The sequence below is a fragment of the Hippoglossus hippoglossus genome, chromosome 7, assembly GCF_009819705.1.
Source record: "Hippoglossus hippoglossus isolate fHipHip1 chromosome 7, fHipHip1.pri, whole genome shotgun sequence".
In the NCBI taxonomy this organism is placed as follows: domain Eukaryota; kingdom Metazoa; phylum Chordata; class Actinopteri; order Pleuronectiformes; family Pleuronectidae; genus Hippoglossus; species Hippoglossus hippoglossus.
Genome location: NC_047157.1, coordinates 14,317,721 through 14,339,985, shown reverse-complemented (window position 1 = coordinate 14,339,985; position 22,265 = coordinate 14,317,721). Strand labels below are relative to the sequence as shown.

The window sequence follows — 22,265 nt, the reverse complement described above, 5'->3', positions numbered from 1 at the left end:
AACCCATTTCATTTTGTTGTGTGTCTGGATCAGGGGGTGGATCCAGGATTTTTCCACACTTTAACATTGTGACATTGTTGAAATAAATCCGACATGTGCTAATTTGGTGCAGATCCAAATAAAAATCAGGATCTAGGGAATTTAAATGTGGTTTCATGAGAAAATTGTTGGGCCTATGTGCTCTCTGAGGGCCATCCTAGTTTTATAATTCGCTCAGCACTGTTAAGGGATTTTTACTCAACTCATCCTCTCGACGAGACATGTTTTAACTTTGCGGTTTTCAGATATCCTCACGTGATGAAAACTCAGTGGCACCACTCAGCCCATTCAAATGTGGTGGAGCTCCCCTGCAGTGTTTCACACGATCCAGCAAAGTTGAGGCAGTGATAAATATGTCTGTCTTCCAGAGCCATCTGTGTCATACATTACACTGCAAGATTAGACCCATGTGCTTGGGATGAATGGGAACTGGGTAATTGAACACGACTGGGAGCTTCCTCAGCGCAAATTACTGTCATTAGGTAGCCGATTTACCACAGAGAGTGGATCGAAGGCAGCACCCATGGACCCGTGTGTGTACCGTAGCTCTTTGAACGACGTCTGTCTGTTTTTAGTGAGAAGGAGGTTTTGACACTACGTATGTCATGTTTGTGTGTGAGGATGTGAAGTGCGGTGTGTGCAGGCATCTATGTGAAGTGTGGGGCAGTGCTGGCCCCGGCAACCGGAGGGTTGGTGTGAACAGCAGGGCTTTGGTGTCGACCACGAACTCTGCCAGGGACTGGTGGCGGTGGATAACAGAGCTGGGTGCCCTTCGGTGCTGAATAAGAGGATGAGCAGGATCAAGAGACAGTGTTCACCAGTGTGCTGTCAGCAGGGCTTCACGACGCACATCAGAAACAGGCAGGCGGCTCAGGAGCCCCAGGCAGACATGATGCACAAACGTATTGATCGTCCATCTTCAGCGGGGCACCTTGGTAACCGCTGAGACTCTGCAATCTGCTCTGATGCAACATCTAATTTATCTGCAGCTGAGGATAATGGTGATAAAATACTTCTTGTTAGCAGGTAATTCAGACACACAGAAATAAAACAAAATATTGCTTTAGTTGAATTTTCTCTTCCTAATGACTTCCAGGCACGGTTTTATTCAGCCCCATCCTTTTGGAATAGTTTATCCACGGTGTTGGCTAATGGAGTTTCCCTCCCCTCCTGTCATAGACGATAGCTCAAAAGTTGTTTAATGGCTCTGTGCTCCATTTCCTTGTCATGCATCCTGACGTGACAGAGCCTCTCTGGACTGCAGTTTTGAGGAACAGCTCCCGCAGGGACTGGGGGAATCTGTTAGCCATGCTTAAACAAGCCCTCCCAAGGCACACTGCATCCAATGACCTGCTTAAGAAGCACATCAGCACCCCTTTCCCTATTTTCCACACTTCATCTCTCATTTATTCTCTCTCTCCACCAGATTCTTTTTTTTTTTCAAGCTTGACCCATTTCTCCGCATTGTGTTCTCTATTACTTTTTATTTCCCAAAACTCGCTGTCTTTCTTTTCCCCCCCAAACAAACACAATACAATGAGAACATTGTACTGACTTATCTTAGTGAACATTAACCATAACTGCTAAATGCCTCCCAAACCCCCCAAATATCATACATCACACACACAAAAGAAACTGAAAAAAAGGCCCTCAGTTGTTTTGTATATCATTAGTGGGACCAAACTTTTGTCCCTACATTGATAGTGAGTCACTACATGTCAGTTTGGACACATTTCCAGGGTTTAATCCCCCCCAAAAATATTGTCTTTAATGGGACTGAATTTTGGAATGAATTTAAATATAATATGTAATAGAATGTGAATGAAACAATAGATTATTAAGTCTAAAAATAAAGGTAAAAATATAAAGTTTATTGTAAGTTATAAACTATAAAGTGTATACAGTGTAATGCAGGACCAGTGCTTAAAAAAAACAGACATGAGAATGAATTAAGCAAGATACAGACACTAAAACTAATACTAAGCAAAAGTAGTAATTAATATGGGATATTGTATAGGATATTGAAATATTTCACATTATATTGAAATAGTACGATAAAAGAACAGTAATATTACACAAATTTGACACATTGGAGTATATGTGCACAAAGTATTTACCATTTTGTTTGTACATACATGTCTTTTCCCGTCATATTAGCATAAACTTGCAACTCACACTTGGCTGAACGATTTACCACACACAACCATTTCAAAATTTGTACGAGCAGTGCACATGAGGATGGTCATAATCTTCTGGTGTTTGGTCCTGAGCCAGTTTCCACACACTTATTTGTTTTGGGGATAATAACGGGAAAGATGTCATGTATGGCATTTCCCACGTGACTGCATTAAGATGTAAACGTGTGCACACTGGTGCAAATCAATTCTGTTTATAATGTGGTTTTAATGAGAGCCATGTATCGGAGTTCTCTGTCGCTGAGGAAATGCAAAGCAAAATGATTGAGTGATGCAGGTAAATGGCATCTTTTAGTGAAAACACGTCGGCTGTCACGCCACTCTCGTGGTCGCGATCATGTGATAGCCTGTGGGCAGGAATCGTAATATGGCCGCACACGCAACATGATAATAAAGTTCATTATACAAATAACGTCAACCTTTTCTGTTGGTGTGGTGAATTATGCCACACACTAGAGCATGCGAATGCAGCACAACATTAGCATATTAAACCCATTAGCTGTGAATGTGCCGTCCTGCCCTACGATAGAAGCAGGAAATGAACTGTAAGCAAAACCACAGTGACTGCCGTGGGTGTGCTGGCGTGGGAGCATGGGAGCCAAGGGAGCCAAGGGAGGAAAGGTAAATGTAGAAAATAATAATGTACAGTAAGTGACTTCATGTGTCATTGAGCTTGTCTCTTTGCCTATCTCCACTTGCAGTTATGGGAATAGATGTAAAAAATAAAAAGAAAGCGTTACATAACATGCGAATGTACCTTGGATGTCGAGATAACATGGCAGTTTAATGTAATATTGATTTTATGCCCTCAGGTCTGTTATCAGTGGGACATGTATGATTCAGTTTTTTTTTTTTTCAAGCCTCCACCACAAACTGAAACGGGTCTTTACTCTGTGTTCTTCTTTATCGTCAAAGGCCAAAACAGAAATTTGATTTAACTGAGCCCAGGGGTGGATTCAAAAATTAAAAGATGGAAACAGAAATGATGAAAGTGAAGTAAAACTAATAGATTTTTTCTTGATTTCTTGATTTCTTGTGATAAAAACATATTTAATTAAAACATGACAGATTTGATAACAGCAGAGGAGCTTTAATGTAAATTATTTATTTCTCTAGTGTGGGAAGTCGAGGCTTAATATGTGCACTGACCAGTGTGTCGTGCTAGAGTCCAACCTGCTTTCTGATTCCATTAATTACTCCAAATCATTGCTATAAATAAATATATTTCCTCATATTTTGCTTCTTTGTTCCTTGTTAAAATCACCTCTAGCTTTTCTGAAATACTTTCTTTAATTGGGTTTGTCACGCTCTGTATAAACAATGAAAACAATTTTGCAGTGAAAGCTTATCGCTCAAAGCCTTCTGCAAGACTCAGTCATGGCGATACACAGTGGGGCCGACTTAAAACAGAAAAGTACAGTGTGCAAAAGGACCAAATAGTAAATATACTATAGATTAAAAAAATGAAAAAATAAAATGCAACATACAAAATGGAAAACCTAATTTGCCAAAGTGAACAAAGGAATGGGGGTGCGCCTTCATATTGATCAAATCACATCACAAAGAAAGGATTTATAAAAAAATTACAGAAAATTGTATTATACAAATGATGGTAGTACAGTTGTAATGCTCCCAATCCAACATTACTATCTTTTCAAAAACTTGTCTCCTTGCTGTCTGATAGAAAAAGTGATTATTTCTATCCTAAACAGTATAAATCTTAAATAATGTCAATCCATCCAACAACTGTAGGTATTTCTGGTTTTAACCACTTTCTAGTAATGGCTTTACTGCCAGTCGCACTGAGAATCTGAAACAAATGTCCTGCTCTGAAGCCAGGGCGTCCATGTTCACGGTCTCCACTTTCAATGGAATCTCCTCTTGAAACACTTTTTGCAAAACTTTCTGAACTTCGTGCTGGAAAGATATCATTAACGGACGCGAGACCAGAATGTGTGATAGTGATTTGCCTCTCAGGACCTGCACTGTCTCCAGCAGTTATAAGATGTGGTATAATGTCTCTTTGTACCAGAGTAATACAGAACTTGATGAGGTTTTTTCCAACAAACCTCTCTCCATGTAGATGAAGTTTCACATGGCAGCTCGCAAGAAATATTCCCAGTCAAAACGGCCATTATGAATAAAGCAGCAGAGTCTGGGGAGACAAGTCAATAAACGTCCATCTCACACTGTTGTGAGCTGAGACCTGAGCTTCAAATGGCTCCACAGGGAGTCTGTCGTATCCGGCTGTGTGACGGAGACTCAGGGAACAAAGTTAGAACAATCAACAGGGACGTATTAAGATCTCACTTCGATGGCTGGTACCAATGTTAAGTAATGACTGCTCACACCAGTGCAGATGTTGATACACACGTTGAATGATGACTGCTCACACCAGTGCAGATGTTGAATGACGAACAGTGGCCGGTGATGAATGCTAATGTTTTTTTATAATGAAGTTGTGATGAACATAGAAGCTGCTCTCATGAAATCATTCACGCTTGACTCGACTGATTCATCTCTCTACCAAAACCAATATGACATTTTGTAAGACATCTGAAAACCTGTTTGAAGTTCTGAAAAACAAGGTTGCATGAAATGACATCAATCTTGGTATCATCATACAGATGTGAAATATTGTATTATCCTCCCATAAGACTCTTATCCTTGTCTGCACTGTGAACTACACCTCATTTCATTGTATCTGCTCTTATTTATTTCTACAGATCAATTGCAAAACAAGAATTCTATTATTATTGTGTAATATTATAAAATACAAGCATATTGTATTGCAATACTTTTAAATACAGTAAACATATTGCATATACTGTATATTATACAATGTTTTTGCTATGTTAAATAATGCAATTCAAAACAACTAAAGCACCATTGTGTTGGCTGACAACGCTGCTTTTGGTAAACTTTCAATTTTTCCAGCTGACTCGATTTCACTGACATGAAATGCATTTGGAAGATAACTCAATTCAACATGACGTCCTGACAAGCTGTGAAAACACCAGACAGCACAAACAAATGATCAAATACATAATTTAACATAAATATATTAACACATTTCAATCAATAAATCGCATGATAAGAACAACAAGAGTAAAGGTTGTTTGAAATGAGCAGTTATTTGAATTAATAAAAGGCGGTGGCAAACAGGAAAGTCAAAATTGATTTGAAGGAATCTCTGGGAGTTTTTTTTTTCCAGTTTTGTGGAGCATAACATTTGAACTGCTTTGCTTCTCTCATGTCTACTTTTGATTCCGAGCAGACCCCTTCGGCGTGTGGATGGTTCAAAAGGAGCAGTAGACTAGAAATGTGTCCTGCCCCTTAACCAGTGTTTTATATACCAACAGCGGTATTTTGAAGTCAGTTACTTGACAGACAGGGAGGCGGTGTAAAGATCTGAGAACTGTAATGATATGATCCACTTTCTTGGGTTAAGTGAGGACTCGAGCAGCAGTGCTTTGAATCAGCTGCAGCGTCTGATCAATTTTATTCAGAGAGACTTGTAGATGAGGCATTAGTTATTTAATTCTTGGTATTTTCTTAAGGTGGTAATAAGAGCAATTGTAATAGCGTTAATGTGGCCAGAAAAATGAATGTCTGGTTTTGGTTGTAGTGGAAGCTGAGCCGCTGACTTTTTACCTTGTCTCCAAAACGACTTCAGTTTTATCTCTGTTTAATAAGAAAGAGTGTGTAATAGCATCCTCTTCACAGGATGTCAAACTGGGTGTGTCGAGTAGCACAGCTGCGTGACTCACTACAAGTTCACTCAGGAGAAGCGGAGGGCATCGGTTCACTCATCTCCACTTCAGAGACTTCTTTTAAAGTTGTTGGTTAATGTAGTTCGCTGACTGACTGACTGACTGACTGACTGACTGACTGGAGGCTTCAAAGCAGCCGTTCTTTTGGATTGAACATCTGTGCTCCACATTTAAACGAGTGGGAGTGAGAGAAACTCATCAAACTGATCCAAGTAGCACTGTGGATAGAAAGACAGACGCAGCTATAGCGTTTATTTGCCCGATTAGCCGCGTGTTTGTCAATAATGCTTAACTGGGAGGTGAAGTGTTTTTCGAACTGCTTACAGTGATCAGCGTCCTCTGCTTCGGGACATCACACACAATTAGGAGATTCTGCTGCCTCGCTAAATGCCAATTTGGCCCCCGAGACGGAGCATCAACAAGGGCCCCTCTCTCTGTGCGTATTCCTGCTCTGCTGATTGTACGAGAGCCCCTTTTGTCTAATGAAACAGGAACTTAATAGATACCATTTGGGTTCTACAAGAGGCAAAAACACCAACACATCACTTGTAGCAAACTGTTTTTTTTTTTTTTCACCTGGCCTTCACACTGTGAATTGATCTGTTTATGACTCCTCAGGGACAAAATCTAAAAATCTCGCCTTTTTTCTTCCGCGAAAAGAGGCAGTTCATTTATCCACTTGGTAAAGGTCTTGTTTTGTTTTTTTTTCAAAGATTTGTACATAATAAGGCAATGGATTTTTAGCTTCACACTATTAATAGAGGCCTCAGGTGCAAGTGCATACAAGGGCAGCTGAGGTTTTTACACAGTAGATAAGCTTAACTAATTTGTTTTTCACTCTGAGCAGACTGTGTTCATTCCTTTCATAGCTATCTGCCCGTCTGGAAAGGTGGGAGAGAGCATCCTTGAGGAGTCTGAACGAGTGCTTCGCTGCCCCACGTTTAACACTACGAGTTGTTAATCTATTTAGCAGCTGAAAACAATCTGTCGGCACTGAGTTTGCAATCTATAGTCTCAGCAGTAACTACCGCAGAGAAGGTCAGGCCGACCAGCGCAACGCGATACGGATTCCATTATTCGCTTCCCGCCACGCCAGGGGGAGGGGGGCCAAAGGTGCCGTGGCCTCATGACCCGACAGGTATAAACAGAAAATTGGCTTTGATTCGGTGTCATGCACCTGCACCTGCAGCGGGTTAACGGGATAAAATGCAACTTGCATCATTTGTGTAATAACAAAGACAAGTGGGCTCTTCTTCTGGCCTCACGGAGAGAGGGATGTTCTGTTCTTGCTGCAGCGGGAGGGAAATGGGCTCGTCACGTCCCCCAGAGAGAGGTTTCCTCATTGGCAGGAGAAAACACAAGGATGAAAGTACGCGATGGAATTAAAAACAGAGAACATTTCTGAATTGATTGAAAGTCTAATCCTCTCTATTTTGTCAAAAAAAGCAATTTTTTTTTTTTACTTGAAGGTGGTTGATGAACATCTCATTGATTTGGCCTCCACAACAAATCAAACGTTGTCATACTGATTGAAGCCCCGGGCCGTGATTTGTGTAATAAAAATGTCAACAACGACCTCATTACATCACTACACACTCATAAAAATGGAATACACTCAAAATGTAGTTGTATTTCATATTGATTCTTTGCGTATGAGCAAAGCAGAATTCACATAACGCATAACCAGACGAGTTTTCTTTCATTGAGGTTGTGATAATGGTCGTCGTGCAACAGCGAGAGAAAATGTATCCAAACAAGACAAAACTATAGATTACACGACAAGAGGGGAAATAAAGGGATGATATGCCGGTGATGAAATGCTCTCCCGACATTTCCGCTGGAGAAAAAGAAGCAAACAGATTCTTTTCCTCTGAACATTTCTCTGCACTGTTTATTGGCTTTGTGCTGATTTCTAACAAAGCTTCAAAGCCTCCGCTCAGGTTGCCTTTAGCTATACCTGCTTTAAACACAATGCTGCAGCACCGGTAGGAAGCAGTTCTCTTTTCCTCTCTGAGAAATACAGCTGGGTGTTCTGGTGTCCTTCTGAATCAGACACTACACTTTTAACGCTCTCCTTTTTTCCCCCAGTCAATGAAGTGTGAACTGTGTATGAAGATCAGAGGGATTAAGGTTATAATCCCATTTGAAGCCATATAGAGTTTTGGCAGCCTTGTGCTATTCTGTTGAACTACTACCCCTCATGTTTACTGTGGCACAAAGCCCCATTATCTGCCTGCCCTCCGTCTCTGCTGGTCCGTCACTCAACTAGTTTGGTTCAGTTACTCCAATCAATTACACCAGATCCAATAAAATACACTTGTGTGTGTGTGTGTACGTCCATATAAGTAACCAGGATTTTAGAATCGTTAAATCTGGTTTATCACATCCCTGTTTTTTACATGTCAACAATACACCTGGCCTTCTTGGTTGGGGAATTTTGAACGGACTATAGACAGACAAAAAATCCAATCACAGAGGGGGAAAAGAATTAAGGCTTTATTTGTAGAGCACTTATCTAAACGAGGTTACAAAATGCTTTTACAAAATCCATGGCAAAAAAATGAATGAATTACAATACAAGGTATTCAATTCAGTTCAATTTTGAGCACCAAATCATAAGAAATGAAGGTCGAGACCTTAAAATTTGTAGAGAAACACAACGGTTCCCACAATGAGCGGGCACTTGCAGGGGCTATTTGAGTGTGAGCGCTGGGTTTTGAGTCAAAACATTACAAAATCGGAAAACATGAAAGCAATGAGTCCTGCTCTTGAATAAAGATAGAAAATTAACCCCATTCATAACAGTATCCAGGTTTCTTATGACTGCAGGTATTTCTTCATTTCTCACCATCTCAGCCACTATGAGATGGTTCAGAAACCTGGATAATCAGTTTAGATGGCACAGTGTCACGGTTTCTACCACTCTGCAAAATAACAGTTTTCTTTAGCACGGTAACACTGCAGGCATTTCATCTCATTTGCTCACCCACCCTGCAGCAGCTCTTTTTCCTTTGCCTGAGCTCTCATTCATTTTGCCGAGCAGATAACCTCCCCCCACTTCCATATGCGTGACACGTTGCAGCGTTGTTAAATATCAAGACCATTCCTCATCCTAATGACCTAATGTGAATGGCATCAACAATCGCTTCCTTCCCCCTCTTCGGACTTTAATCTTTAAAGCCTCCGCCCACCTCTGCGGCGAAAGGTAATGAAGAATGTAGACTGTTGTGAATCACCATTTTGCAACAGCTACCGTCCCTAGATAGGAAATTATAGAGCCCATACATTGAGCCTGCATATCCATAATATAATGTCATGCACAACGATCTTTGATGCTTCTTTTGTACAGGAATAAACAACTGGCCTCTCCTCTGCCGGGTATTCTCATCGGTATTCTGCAGAACGGCAATATCTGAAACTTTGGCCCAGCAATTGTAGTGATGCTGAAATATGCTGCTTGATCTCTTTCCATTGACCTGATCAAACAGGAGGATCTGTCAAGACGACTGTGGCTAACTCTGCTTCAGTGTGAGCTAAGAGCATTGCTTCCTCTCATCCCCTTCGTGGGGGAGGACGACACGGTGCCACGGGGCTCTGCTTCAGTTCTGTCTCCACTGAGGTAGCCTCGCTGACAACATGGTTATCTGACTGTAAATATCGAGGCCTGCGGAGGTTTTCAAAGACACATTAGAGCACATCAGAGCGAGGCATTGGATCGGCTACGACCATACGGAACAGTCGAATGCCAAGGGAAGCCTGTAGGTGACTGTATGAATTACTGAGTGTGGTGTTAAGCACATAGCTACTTGGCATGTGGCTCGTGAAGTCACTACTCACCTGGATTGCTGTGATGCTGGAAGTCTCAGTTCCTTTATTATGTCACATTAATCATTCACTGTAAGCACAGAAATCTTGTACGCCGACAGGAAGTCATCAGTCTTTGCAGAACAAGGCCACCTCATCAAAACTCAATGTCTGCATTTACCTCTGAATTTAGACGTCATTACTGCTTCTGCAAAATGATCCGCTCTTCGCGACTGTTTCTCTCAACTATAGATTACATTTAATCTTGTAGAAATGAAATAACAGAATAGCATAGATCATCATTTCTTCCTTAAGATACACTTAAGGTTGTGACCGTGCTTATTTAGCCAGTACCACTTCATTCTCCTGCCACAGTGCGGGTCACTTGTTTATTCAAACTTTATTAATATTGGCCGAATCGCACCAAATTCATACTGCACTTCCAGGGGCCTTTAATAATACACAACTGTGAAGCCGATAAGACGAACGGTTCTTGAGATATGCCTTCAACAGACAGACAGACTGACTGAATGACTGATTTCTATGATGATACAGTTTAGGGTATAATTTGAATATTGCTTGTTATTGATATAAAACTCATTAGTTGATTATACTTGACTCGTCCCCCTCTAGGTCAGAAGATACAATGATATACACATACAGGACAAAAAAGAATGAAAAGCACAATACTGAAAAGGGAGAGTTTGTGTTTTGTACTGTTGTTGATGTAACGTGAAACACTGAAGCTGTCACATTGCTGTGTTGACATGAGTCGGTCAGCTGGGGTCTGCCCGACTGTTAAACATCGCAATATACCCTGCTGTGGTTTGAACGTAGTCATTTGAAGATCCAAGCGTTGGAGCTGCAGCAGGATCAGTGGAGACAAATATGGAACAAATGTACTCGAGCAGCTGATTAAAGCCAGTCAGTTTCTCGCAGCAGTCAGACTGTAGGTCTCGCTCACTGCTGATAGCGCAGGAAGGAGGACCACAGCACCGCATTTCACATGGTTTCATCATCAAAGCCTTTTCCCCACTGAGGAACTGGCAGCGAATGAGGCCTCTTGATGCGGGACATTTCATCCCCAACAGTCACACGTCAGTACAGAGGCCGTTAGATCGAGCGAGGAAAAAAAAAGCCAGCCTGGGCAATAAAAAGGAGCTAGGGCCACAGATAAACGACAGGGAGTGTAATTATCCATTCAGTGCTTGCTCTTCAAGTTAAGTTAAGTCATTGTCAGAGCAAATGTCGTGCTGAGTTACGCATGCTTCATTTAAAATGCCGTTTGCCCTTTTGGTACCTGCTCTGGTCTCGGCAGCAGATAAGAGCCGAGCGGTGCAGCTAATGCATCTTGGAGCTGATTTTTAACCAATCACGTGGTATCATTTCCCAGTTTGAAAGGTGATTTGGTCGTTATTGTGGCTTGAGGGAGACCTGTGGGCCGTGCTGGGTTTACTGGCCTCGTCAGTGAGAGGTTTACGGCTCTTTGAGGCATCATCAGACTGCATGGTGTGCAACTCAGACTGAAACATCAATAATTCAAGGACAGTTAATTCACCTTGAGATTGGTCTCCATGGAGCCTGAACATGGAGCCTGAGAAAGAAATGTGTGCGCCCTCTTCATTTAAAATCTGGTCTCATCGAAGACTGTGATAATTCTCTTGCACATGCAGCCGCTGTGGTTGGACGCTTTGCTCAGAGGATTTATATTAATGCATCGATCGAAATTGATTCATCAGTGGACAGTTGCTTTTATGATGCATTACACCCTGTGTCTTATTGGATTGTAAAACCCAAGAGTGGCCAGTAAAGGTTAATGGAAAACATCCCGTGCCATTTATCTTAAAGGCCATTTATCTTAAAGGAGATAATAAAGAAAATAAACGGACGCTGTATCTTATGGAGCTGCTTTCAGACATGCACGGAACTCCTGATATTCTCCTAAAGTTTTCTAGAGGAGCTGTATGTAAGAATGTCTGTGTCAGTGGCTCTTACATTCTCCTGAGATTTTCCTGCCAGCTCCCCATTAAATGTCCAAATGAGTCCCTGTGAGGATTCAGCAGGATATTGTGCGGAGGACTCACCGCGGGCGAGTGGGTGCATCGATGACGGTTATAACATGCAACAGACGCAAAACTAAAAAGAAACAAACAAACAAAAATAATGTGGTCATATTCGTGGAAGACACAGATGAAGATGTCAACTTGGGAAAACAATGAGATTTGAGAGCTTTTCGCGGTGCAATTTCTGCAGCACCAGCCCTCACCCGAACGCTCGGGACATTTTTCTGTACGTGTCTGACCTGGAGAATCTCCTGCTGCGTTCTTCATATGTGAAAATGCTAACTCATGTCTGCTAGCGGCTGAGGTTTCCTTGTATATCCATTACTGCAAGTTCAGCCTTGGCAGGTTTGAGCTTTAAATTGTAAATAATGCAAGCATCTGCTCCTCTAGTCAGACGACCTCCCATTAAGCATTATGGAATCCAGCATTACTGCCCGTCTGATCAACTGTCACAGCTTGATGAGGATCAACAGCGAGTCTGACCTTCTCACGATTGGTCTCCTGCTAAGGCCGCAGCAGGACTGCCGTGTAATTTCCTCCTTTATCCAGAGGGATGACAGCAGTGTCAGCAGCTGGAGTGCTGCTGCACGACCAGAAAGGAGATATGTTGTTCTGTGTTGGGTGGAATGGGCTCGCTGCCTCTCAAGGCTTCAGAGGATGCCGAGAGTTGTCGAGATTGAAAATTACAGCCAAATAAAGTTTCGGACTAACTCTGTCGAGACGCAATGTTTTTGTGTTGATATGACAAGCGAGTGAAGAGGTAATGTGCAGAAACACAGAGATGTGTCGACGCTCTGCTGCGACGCGTCTTGATCATCTGCTGCAGCAGGAATCGGTGGTAAACAACCGCAGACCGGCGGAGCCTTTACATTCTCTGTGTGGTTTTGGAAAACAGGGATCAGACGGGTTCTGTGTCTCAGCTGTTATGCACATTTTGCTGAAAAAAAACCACAATGCAGGATTTATAACTTTTTTATGGTTTTGTTACAAAGGAGAAACAACATAATGTGCTCATTAGGACTGTGAAAGTGTCAGTTTCATTCTGCCTGAAATGTAAAAATTGGAAAGAAGAAAAATTCTTATGACCATTAATCTTTTTCAATATAATTATTATTCGCATGAAGACATTAAAATCCTTCTCAGCGTATGGACATTTAAGCTACAGAATGATGAAGGGAAATGTTCCAGGTTGTGATGTGAACATCTTTTGTTGAAGAGTGAGTCATATCTTTTTTGTTTTCACAGTGGCATACCTGGGAAGAAATGTGGGACCATTGTCTTGTCGGCCGAGGAGCTGGGAAACTGCAGAGTAAGTCCAAAAAAAGTTTTGACAAGTATATATCTGAATTCTCTTTCTGTGATGGCCTCAGGGAAATTTGACACTTCAATTTCCCATGTAAAAACTGGTAAATTGGAAAAACAACTCCAAAACCTTAATTTACATTGATGAATGAAAAATGCAATTTTGGCAAATTGAATTAAATTGACAAATTTTTCATTTGTCATCTAGAAAATGCAACAAATAAGCATTACACAGACCGCTTCATAATACATGTTGTCCAATGTTCACTCATCTAATTTGAAAAGGGCCCTGCAACAATGGTGCATTAGTCTTTAATTGAGCATATCCGCTATAGGTGATAGATTATAGCATATCACTGTGAAATTGTATGTGACACACTTGGGGAATTGTGCACTTTATGTGAGCTGCATAATGCATGTTGAGCAATCTTCTTCACCAGCCTGCTGAAGTGAAGTGGGTTGTTTAATAGCTTCGACTTCAGTTATATCTATTGTATCATAACTGTCCCCATTAAACCAGCAGGATACGCCATGTCACTGTGCTGCAGCGTTTGTCATTTGGAAATTGTGTACATAGTGAATATGCTCTGAGTTTGAATGGCTATTTAATGAGCCCACATTCATTCCAATTACTAAAGCGGGCATTTTCCCCCCGGCGTTGGGTGTGTTAATCCCTGAGTCCTCGCTAATAACCTGTGTCCACTAATGTCCATTGGCTTTCTCTCTGCGCTGCTAAATGAAGATAGTAAATAACCACAGTACACTGCAGTGCTGCCAGTGGAGCATGAGGAAGTACCAAGACTTATTGGTCGGAACAACTGGCCTCCCTCAGAGGCTGTAAAGCAAATCACTGCGCTGCAATGAGTGTATTAATATTTTATGATGCTCTAATACATTAATACACGTAATTATCTGATGTTTCTGAGCGTAGTAACTTCCTGTCCTACATGTGGAGTAAAATCCACCTGGTTTAACTTGAAAAAACTTGACTTTGATTCATCGAAGTTTCTCTAACAGCATCATTTTGTGTCCTGACAAAAAAAAAACCAGTCCCCTGACAGAAAAGGCGTGCTGGTAATAAATCTGCAGTGATGGCCGTTACTCGTTCTGTCCTGCAGGATCGAAGCGTCAGTGCTCAGAGTCGTTGAGGGGCTGCAGGGAGTCATCAGGTGCATTGGATCTGCGATGATAGGAGTTAGCATTGTCCCCTGAAAGCACCACTTCAAGAGGCGATTTTGTAATATAAATGCAAATGATCATCGCTGGTTCAAATGACCATTTCCTTTCTCCCAGACTCAATTAGAGAGACACAGACTTGACGTGTCACTCCACACCTGCCCTGTTTACAGAGTTTAACCCTGAATGGGAAAAACCTCCGGCTTGAGTAGAGAACAGGATGATGACATGAAAGAAAAGAGAGATCACTGTCAGTACCGTTCACACACTTGTGAATTATAGCGTTTTGGATTTGGTGCCATTCATCGGGATGCTGTTTATCGTATCCATCTGTGGCCAATAAATGAAGGCAGCAGAGTTACTGCATCACCTGAGGTAAACACTGTAACTCATGTTTGGAGGAAACTGTAACCAGCAGAGGGGAAGTTCTGCAGGGAGCGTTATCTGAGAGGCAGGTTGGCTCTCACCTCATGGTGGTGGATTTGCCAGGTATCATTAGACTGAGCAGCAGCCTCTGCATGGATAAAAGTCTGCCTCTTGGCTGCTGTTATCTCTGGCACATGAGACATGCTGAGCAGCGGCTGGCTCCCTCTCTCATCCTTCTCACTGTCCAGCCGCAGCTCCGGCTGATTTAAATCTACGTTAACACTTTACGTTTAACAGTAGTGAACCACGGAGAGGTTTATTCCTTCATGTTTATGTATTAGGATGAGTGTAAGTCTTGTTCAGTATATATGAAAATATACATGGTCAACTACACTTTATTTATATAATCCAAAATCACAAATGCTCTTCAAACTCAGCTTCTCAATCTGTTGATAGACTGTGTATAAAGATGGAGGACAGGACGGCTGCACACAGGTGAAGTCAAAGCGCCTTGATCGCCACCTGGTGGCTGCTTGAAGTATAAGTTATAAATCCAGCCTACTCTATGTAATTAATGGGACATAGACACAAAAAAAGAAAAGACATTTTCTCAAAGATGGTTTCACTCATTTTAGGTATGTCCTGTCACACTGAAGTGCTAAGTTAGTTTGGTTTTAATGAGTTATTTTATGCTAGAAAACGGGGTGTAACATCATGATTGACAGCTGAGACTGACTTGTCATTGGTCAAGCTTGTGTATTGATGGGACCTCAGTAATGGTGCTCCATCCCCCAATCGTTACTTTGCAGACTCAGGAGACAAATGTGCACCATGGCAGCGTTCGTATCCAATATATTTTAGCTTTGTTTCTGGAAAGTGGGAGGAAATGGAGACATGTCATCCATCTTTATAGTCTATGGTCAATATATCAGCCTTTATTCTTAGACTCCTGAAAACTCGACCATAAAAATAATATAAAATATTTAGGTGCCTCTGCAGAATATGTACAGTATACACACTCACCAGCTTACTATCAACTTACACTAAGTCCAATTACCACTGATGTATTGGCTTGTATGTTGTGTTTTCCTTGAACATGTATCCTTAAGTTTATCGCTGCATGCAGAAAATGAAGTTGAGCTTATTACTGTTACCTTCATTGTGTTTTTGTTATATATCTAAAACTGTTTCTTAGACGGACAAGAAAGTCCTTCACCTGAGGCTTTCAGTCATTACAGGCAACTGAATGGAACAAAGCTTGATCCATACAAAGGGATTGTGTACATTTCTGATTCCAATAATCCTCTTGCTCGCCCCTCGTTTGGTGATTCACTATGTGATCTCAAGGTTGTTATAAGCTCCTCTAACATGGATTCTCTCCCACGTTCTGAAAGGAGTGCATTGCTCTGCCACGTAGCCCATGCGGCGATATCTTGGTGGAGCAGAGAGACGGGCATGGAGGATGCAGTCTGCTCTCAGTATTCCCCCTCTGCTCCTGAACCTCAGTGGCTGAAATTAATGTTCTGCCTTTTTTCCCACTTAATGAGAAAACACTGCTTGGCACCGAGGCTGGTGTGTGTTATCTGTGCCTAATGAAGGCTTGAGGCGCCGTGTTACCATGATAGTGTAATTGCGGAGGCTGTGTCAGGGCTAAGCAGGACAGTTATAGGGTGGTGCTATTTTAAAAGACGTTGATAAGTGACCTATGCAAAGTTCACTTCAATAATATCTTACCTTTTTTTAAATCCACAAAACAAGCCCTGCTGGGCAAATGAGATGTTCCTGGGAAAGATATCAAGGGAGAGATTCAGGTACAAAATACACAGCTGTTTCCTCTATAACGTGGCTGGTCCATATCCAACTGCACAAACTGGGGAAAACAATTATCCATTAAAATGCTCCCTTCTTCCTGTACACTGGTTAGAAACAGAAAATAACAGTAGGAGATGAAATTAGATATGCAGCAGCACTTGGAGCCTCAAATGACAGTTTAATCAGCCCGTTACTTTGCCTCTGTTCCAATATTTCCACAGTATTAGTTGGAAACAATGCACGATTAGAGACAGCACATAATCAAATTAGCTCAATTTTCAGCAGAATGTGAGTAGAATTAATTGATGAGTATAATCACTGTTTATCTGTGCAGCGTCATCCATCCTCCCTGGTGGTGATTGCCTCAGAAATAGAAGCTGGTCTGTGTCCAAGGCATAAAGTGACATGATGGGGGGTTAGTGAGTGTTAGGTCAGAGGCAGTGCGCACCGCACTGATGTGGGTCAAAGCAGTCGATAAAGGCCCTGCCCGGCACCATGCTGATTCCCATCTAATGGCTGCACTTCAATCCCTGAAAGCCCGAGAGCTGTGAATGTCTTCTGATATCACATCTCAGGCTTTAGCATTTGATGATTAACACACTTGACTTGCAGATGCAGCATGTTCCCGGGGCGACAGTTTCTAAAATATCCTGTAATGGCTTCCAGGGACACTTTGCAGAGTTTCTCCTGCTTCTTACCTGTCCAGTCTGTGGCCACTGTGCAGCCTCATCACTTTACACAGATGCAGAATATTAACTTGACCACAGGAAGACTATCTGGAACCAAAGGCATTACAGGGCATGTCCATTGTCCTTGTAATAGAAGCACACATTGAAATACTGCCTAAATGAGTATAATTATGCTAATACTAGCCTTTCTAATGTATCATTAGCTGCACTCACACCCTCTACATCCTTTTTACTAAAACCCCCCCTTTTTTTTCCCTGGGCAGGGTTTTAGAATCCATTACTTTGCCCCTGCACGCTCCCTCATACTATTATTATGATTACATGCAGCACAACAAGGTATTTTCAATTTGATTTTCCTTATCCCATCCGCTGCTTTTGTGCAGCAGTTGCATAATAAAGAAATGGTAATGAGTGCATTTGCGGGTTTTGGAAACATAGGGGCCACTGGCTGGATTTGCTCTGCTCACATTAGGAATTGGTCAGCACTCTGCTTTGATTTGGTGCTTCAGTGCTTTTATATCTTGGCACACAGCGTGTATAAACAAACAACATCGGCAGGAGCGTGGATTTACAATGTCATTTGCTTTTCATTTTTGAGAATTTCTTTGTTTCCCCCTGTAGGATTACTCCACCATGCAATTCTGTGCCAACAAACTGGATAAAAAGGACTTTTTTGGAAAATCGGACCCCTTCATGGTCTTCTACAGAAGCAACGAGGACGGCACGTGAGTTTGCATCTCTTTTCTCTTCCTCAGTGGTTTTTTTATTTTGACTTATCAAAGCCAGGTAGGAGGGTGGTGTGGATTTCAAAGGAGCAGCACCCATGAGAGAATTAGATTGAGCTCCCTTGAACTGCATACAGATATAGATTTATGCAGATGTGCATCCAAAGCAGGCGGCAGTGGGAAGATTTTTATCGCTGGGTATTTTCTTAGAGCTGTGCGTATTAGGATTTCAAATTCCTGATGACCTTGAGTCTCCAGGTTCACCATCTGCCACAAGACCGAGGTGATGAAGAACACGCTGAACCCTGTGTGGCAGCCCTTCTCCATCCCCGTCAGAGCGCTCTGCAATGGAGACTACAACAGGTAGGATGAGTGATGATGTACAATAAAATGTTCTGCCCGCACACACTCGCATGCAGCTTGATTTTTTTTTTTCAGTGGAAATCAAAACAGCAAGTTCCAATATGCAGGTATTGGAACTTAGGGAAAGTAGGGAAGGGTGCGTCAAATTTAGACAGCATTGATTTTCTACTGTTATTTTATCTGCTGCTGAAATACAGAATTATTAAAGGCCTAACTCTGTGTACACGCTGCCTGGCCTGGTTGTTCATTGATTTGCCTTCAAGTGGCAAGGGGCTTTGAGAGCGTTTCATGCTCCTGATGGCATCTCCTATCATATCTGAATCTGTTCAGAGCAAAGGAGCCTCGTGGGACACCTGAGGAGCAGAGAGAGTTTTGGCAGGGAAATAAAAAACGAGACGAATGGAAGAAGAAGTTTCTGTACTTGTGTCGTTCTATAGATGTTGAGAGTGTGTGTGTGTGTGTGTGTGTGCTGACCCAGGCAGCCATGAGAGTCTGCACAACTTATCAAACAACACCTCAAATCTCCCCCTCTCACCACGCTCGGTGTCAACCAGAGGTTCTTCGCTTGGATCCCGTCTCTGCTCACCTGCCCGCAGAAGCTAATTGGGTCAGACAGATGGTGCAGAGGCATGAAAGATGCTTGATTCCCTTTGAGGATTTTGATGGCAAGGGAAATCTATAGCAATTTATCGTCTCCCCGGTTTTCATATGAAATATCTACAGTTGATATGAGTTGCTGCAAGATTTAACTCAACAAATTTTGCAGCAAATCAAATTCTTGTGGCTCATGAAATCATTGCATTGGTTCTGACCCACAGTTGACTCAGGCATTTTGTCAAACGCACAGCCTTCTCCAGTTTAAAGATATTGCAAATTTCCAAAAATCAGCTCCTGAGTTTTTTCTTGTATTCTTTAAATATTTTCAGTTTAATTTATAAAGTCTAAAATCACCACCTCACTGGCCTCTATCCTACTTCCCTTGAATAAAAGTTGACTAAAGTGGAAACAGATGTGAAGAATGTGGATCCATCAATGACATAAGCTCTGTTCATACCAGCCATTACCATGCATCTTGGGTGAGCCAGTCGCAGTTTGACAGCTCTAAGTACGTCAGTTCACACATGGCATCAGATGGTGTCTCCTCAGGCGTCTCTAATGGCCACTTGTGATCCGATTTCCCTTCCCTGCTGTAAAGGAAATAAACCGGTACATCATTACTTTTTGCAAAGACAAAATGTGTTATTGTTTGTAGCCAGACTGACTTTGACTGATGAGTCCATTGTCAATGTGTGTGTGTGGGTGTGTGTGTTTGTTTGTGTTAGAGGGAGACGAAGGAACAGGGTGAGGAGATGCTGAGTGAATCAATACGCCGTGCTCAGCTTTACAATGAAAAAGGCTTCCATCCATTTGAAATAGTAACAAAAAATTGAAAATCAATAAGTGGCGGTCAATGTTGATATTTGGGCGGGCTGCCACAAATAAATCAATACTTGGAAAACAGTGCGAAGAATAAAAATATATTTCTGGTTCATTCTGAAAGTTAAGTCTGAGGAGGCGTTTCTTCAGGGTGGCCCAGGAATCACTTACGTTCACAGTGAAAAGGAATGTGGCCGGAGAGGTCGGATCTGCATTTTGCTTATTAGTACTTAGTACGTTGAGTTGCCCGCTTGTGATCACGTGAGACAGAAGTTAATACCAGGTCAGAATGGAGTTAGGATGAGTCTCTGGGAGAATGAAGATCCAGATCCATGATGTCCAAGGTGCAGAAGGACGGAGATCACATGATGGCCGGTGCTCCAGCACAGAGAAGCCTCATGTTATGTGCTCCACATCACTTTTCCTTGGTATGGTTATCGCTCCTCTATCACAGCTCTGCCTCATGTTAATCAGTCAAATCTCTTGTCAGGGAGTGAAATCGCTCATATTTCCACTGCGAGTGCAGCAAAATGATATTGATCTGGGGACTAATTCTCCGTATCTTCTGCAGTAGATTGGATCATGTCTTGGTGCTGCATCTAAGATCATTAGTTGTAAAGAAATTACATCAGAGAAGTAGATGGTGACTATCACATCGCTCGAGAAACATCTGACACACTAGCCCCAAGTGTCGACCAGTACTCGGAGGAGGCTTTGATCATTTTCTGTCACTGACTCTGAATATCTGTCTGATTTGTGTTTTGTTGTCAGTTTTATGAGGCACAGAGTGTTTTAAGCACAGATTCACGGTACAGTTCTTGTCTCATCTCTCTCTGCTCGACATTGATCGCACACACGTGTGTTATGTAGGATAGATAAGTTGAGTGCAGACAGAATGAGTTCAGGTCACATTTACAGGGCAGCCCTCCATCACCCGGCATCCTCCCGGAGCCATCGACACATGATTGACAGCAGCCCAAGGGGAGGGAGGGGTAGGAGTTGGGGGACAAGATACTGATCTTTCTGTCAGATTGAGCAGAAGAGAGAGAGAGAGAGAGAGAAGCTCTTTATTCCTTCTCAGTGAATTCTCCCAGGCTTTCCTATTTGATATCTTGCATTCCAACTTATTTCAGGAACTTGTAAAATATGCTCCCTCCCTTGAGGTTAGTTCTCTATCTTTGGCTTTGTGCGCAGAAGTTAGCAACTCTATCAACGTGCTCGCTCCGCTGTGACACACACAAAGTCAACAATTCATTAAAATCCTTGATGCCAGTTTACCCATTCTCTTTAAAAAGTCAAACCTTCCTTGATTTTCCTCTTTTGATGCCAGACTGACTGAGACAAAAAACTGCAGAAGTGCGCAACACAGTCTAGCTTCAAAGATATATGAAACTGTCAACCCCATTATATCATCAGAACCATTATATTATTACTTTTCTGTGCAAGACAGAGCAGACTCGCTTCGTTTGATTTTATTCAACCTTCACTTACAATGAGCTTTGATAGCGTGTTTTGAGACTTGGTCATTTCAGAAGTGTTGTCTGGGAAGTTTCCCCTCAAGGACTTTCAGGTACTGGCTGACAAATGTGTTCATTGTAAAAGGTGGTCACACAAACCGTGTCCTCTGTTTGATTTGTTTTACAGGACGATCAAAGTGGAAGTGTATGACTGGGACAGAGATGGGAGGTAACGCACTCACACAAACATTTATAGTTAAAAAGCCATTTGTGGTGTTTTTCTCATGTTGGTGAGTTTCTCCTTTAACTGTGATTTACATTTACATTTTTTTAGAAACAATAAAAACCCTGCCCACAATCAAAATATTTACTTTTTTTAATTGCTATTAGTTTTTCATTAAAACTGATTATTACATCACTACAGTGGTTGTGGTGTTTCTCCTCTCAGTATTGTATTTTACTGGACAGTATTGTGACTGTATCTGAATGACCAGCATGTGAGGCAGTTTTTTCTCTCACCTTCCTCCAGCCACGACTTCATCGGTGAATTAACCACCAGCTACAAAGAGCTGTGTCGAGGTCAGAGCCAGTTAAATGTCTATGAGGTGAGTGAAGGCAAAGGAAAACAACAGTCTCTCAGTTTCCTCTCAGAACATATGAGCTTTATGTGAAACAGTGATTGATGTTGCACGTTTCATTTTGGCTGCGACAGCTGGTGGCTGGAGGCAATTTGTTCTCCCTGCCCGTACGTCCCATTCTCGTAAAGGGGATATCTTAAGAATGCCTTGAGGGAATTTCTTCAAAATTGGTACAAATATTCACTTGGACTCAAGGATGAACTGATTACATTTTGGTGGTCATAGGTCAAAGGTCCAAAATCCAAATTTTTTTTCAGGTCTGCTTATAGGATATTTTATTACATGTGGCACAATCCACTTGGACTCACTGATGAACTGATTACATTCAGTGCTCAAAGGTCACTCTAGCTTTATTTGAATTTAGAAAAAAATGTATGTCGATGGAAACTGCACTGGTTGGTGCTCACATATCTTGAGAACCATTCATCTTATCAGCGTCACACTTGG

General features: G+C 41.9%; 1 protein-coding gene across 2 annotated transcripts in view; it reads left to right on the top strand.

Annotated features, from left to right (window-relative positions):
• The window catches only part of cpne5a (copine Va), a 68,468-nt gene that overhangs the window by 23,021 nt on the left and 23,182 nt on the right, over nucleotides 1-22,265 (top strand). For both annotated transcript variants that reach the window (XM_034590725.1, XM_034590724.1), the window contains 5 exons: nucleotides 13,120-13,183; nucleotides 17,841-17,944; nucleotides 18,203-18,307; nucleotides 21,368-21,409; nucleotides 21,710-21,785. In XM_034590725.1, coding sequence (XP_034446616.1) covers nucleotides 13,120-13,183; nucleotides 17,841-17,944; nucleotides 18,203-18,307; nucleotides 21,368-21,409; nucleotides 21,710-21,785 — 391 coding nt within the window. The remainder of the gene's footprint in view (nucleotides 1-13,119; nucleotides 13,184-17,840; nucleotides 17,945-18,202; nucleotides 18,308-21,367; nucleotides 21,410-21,709; nucleotides 21,786-22,265) is intronic.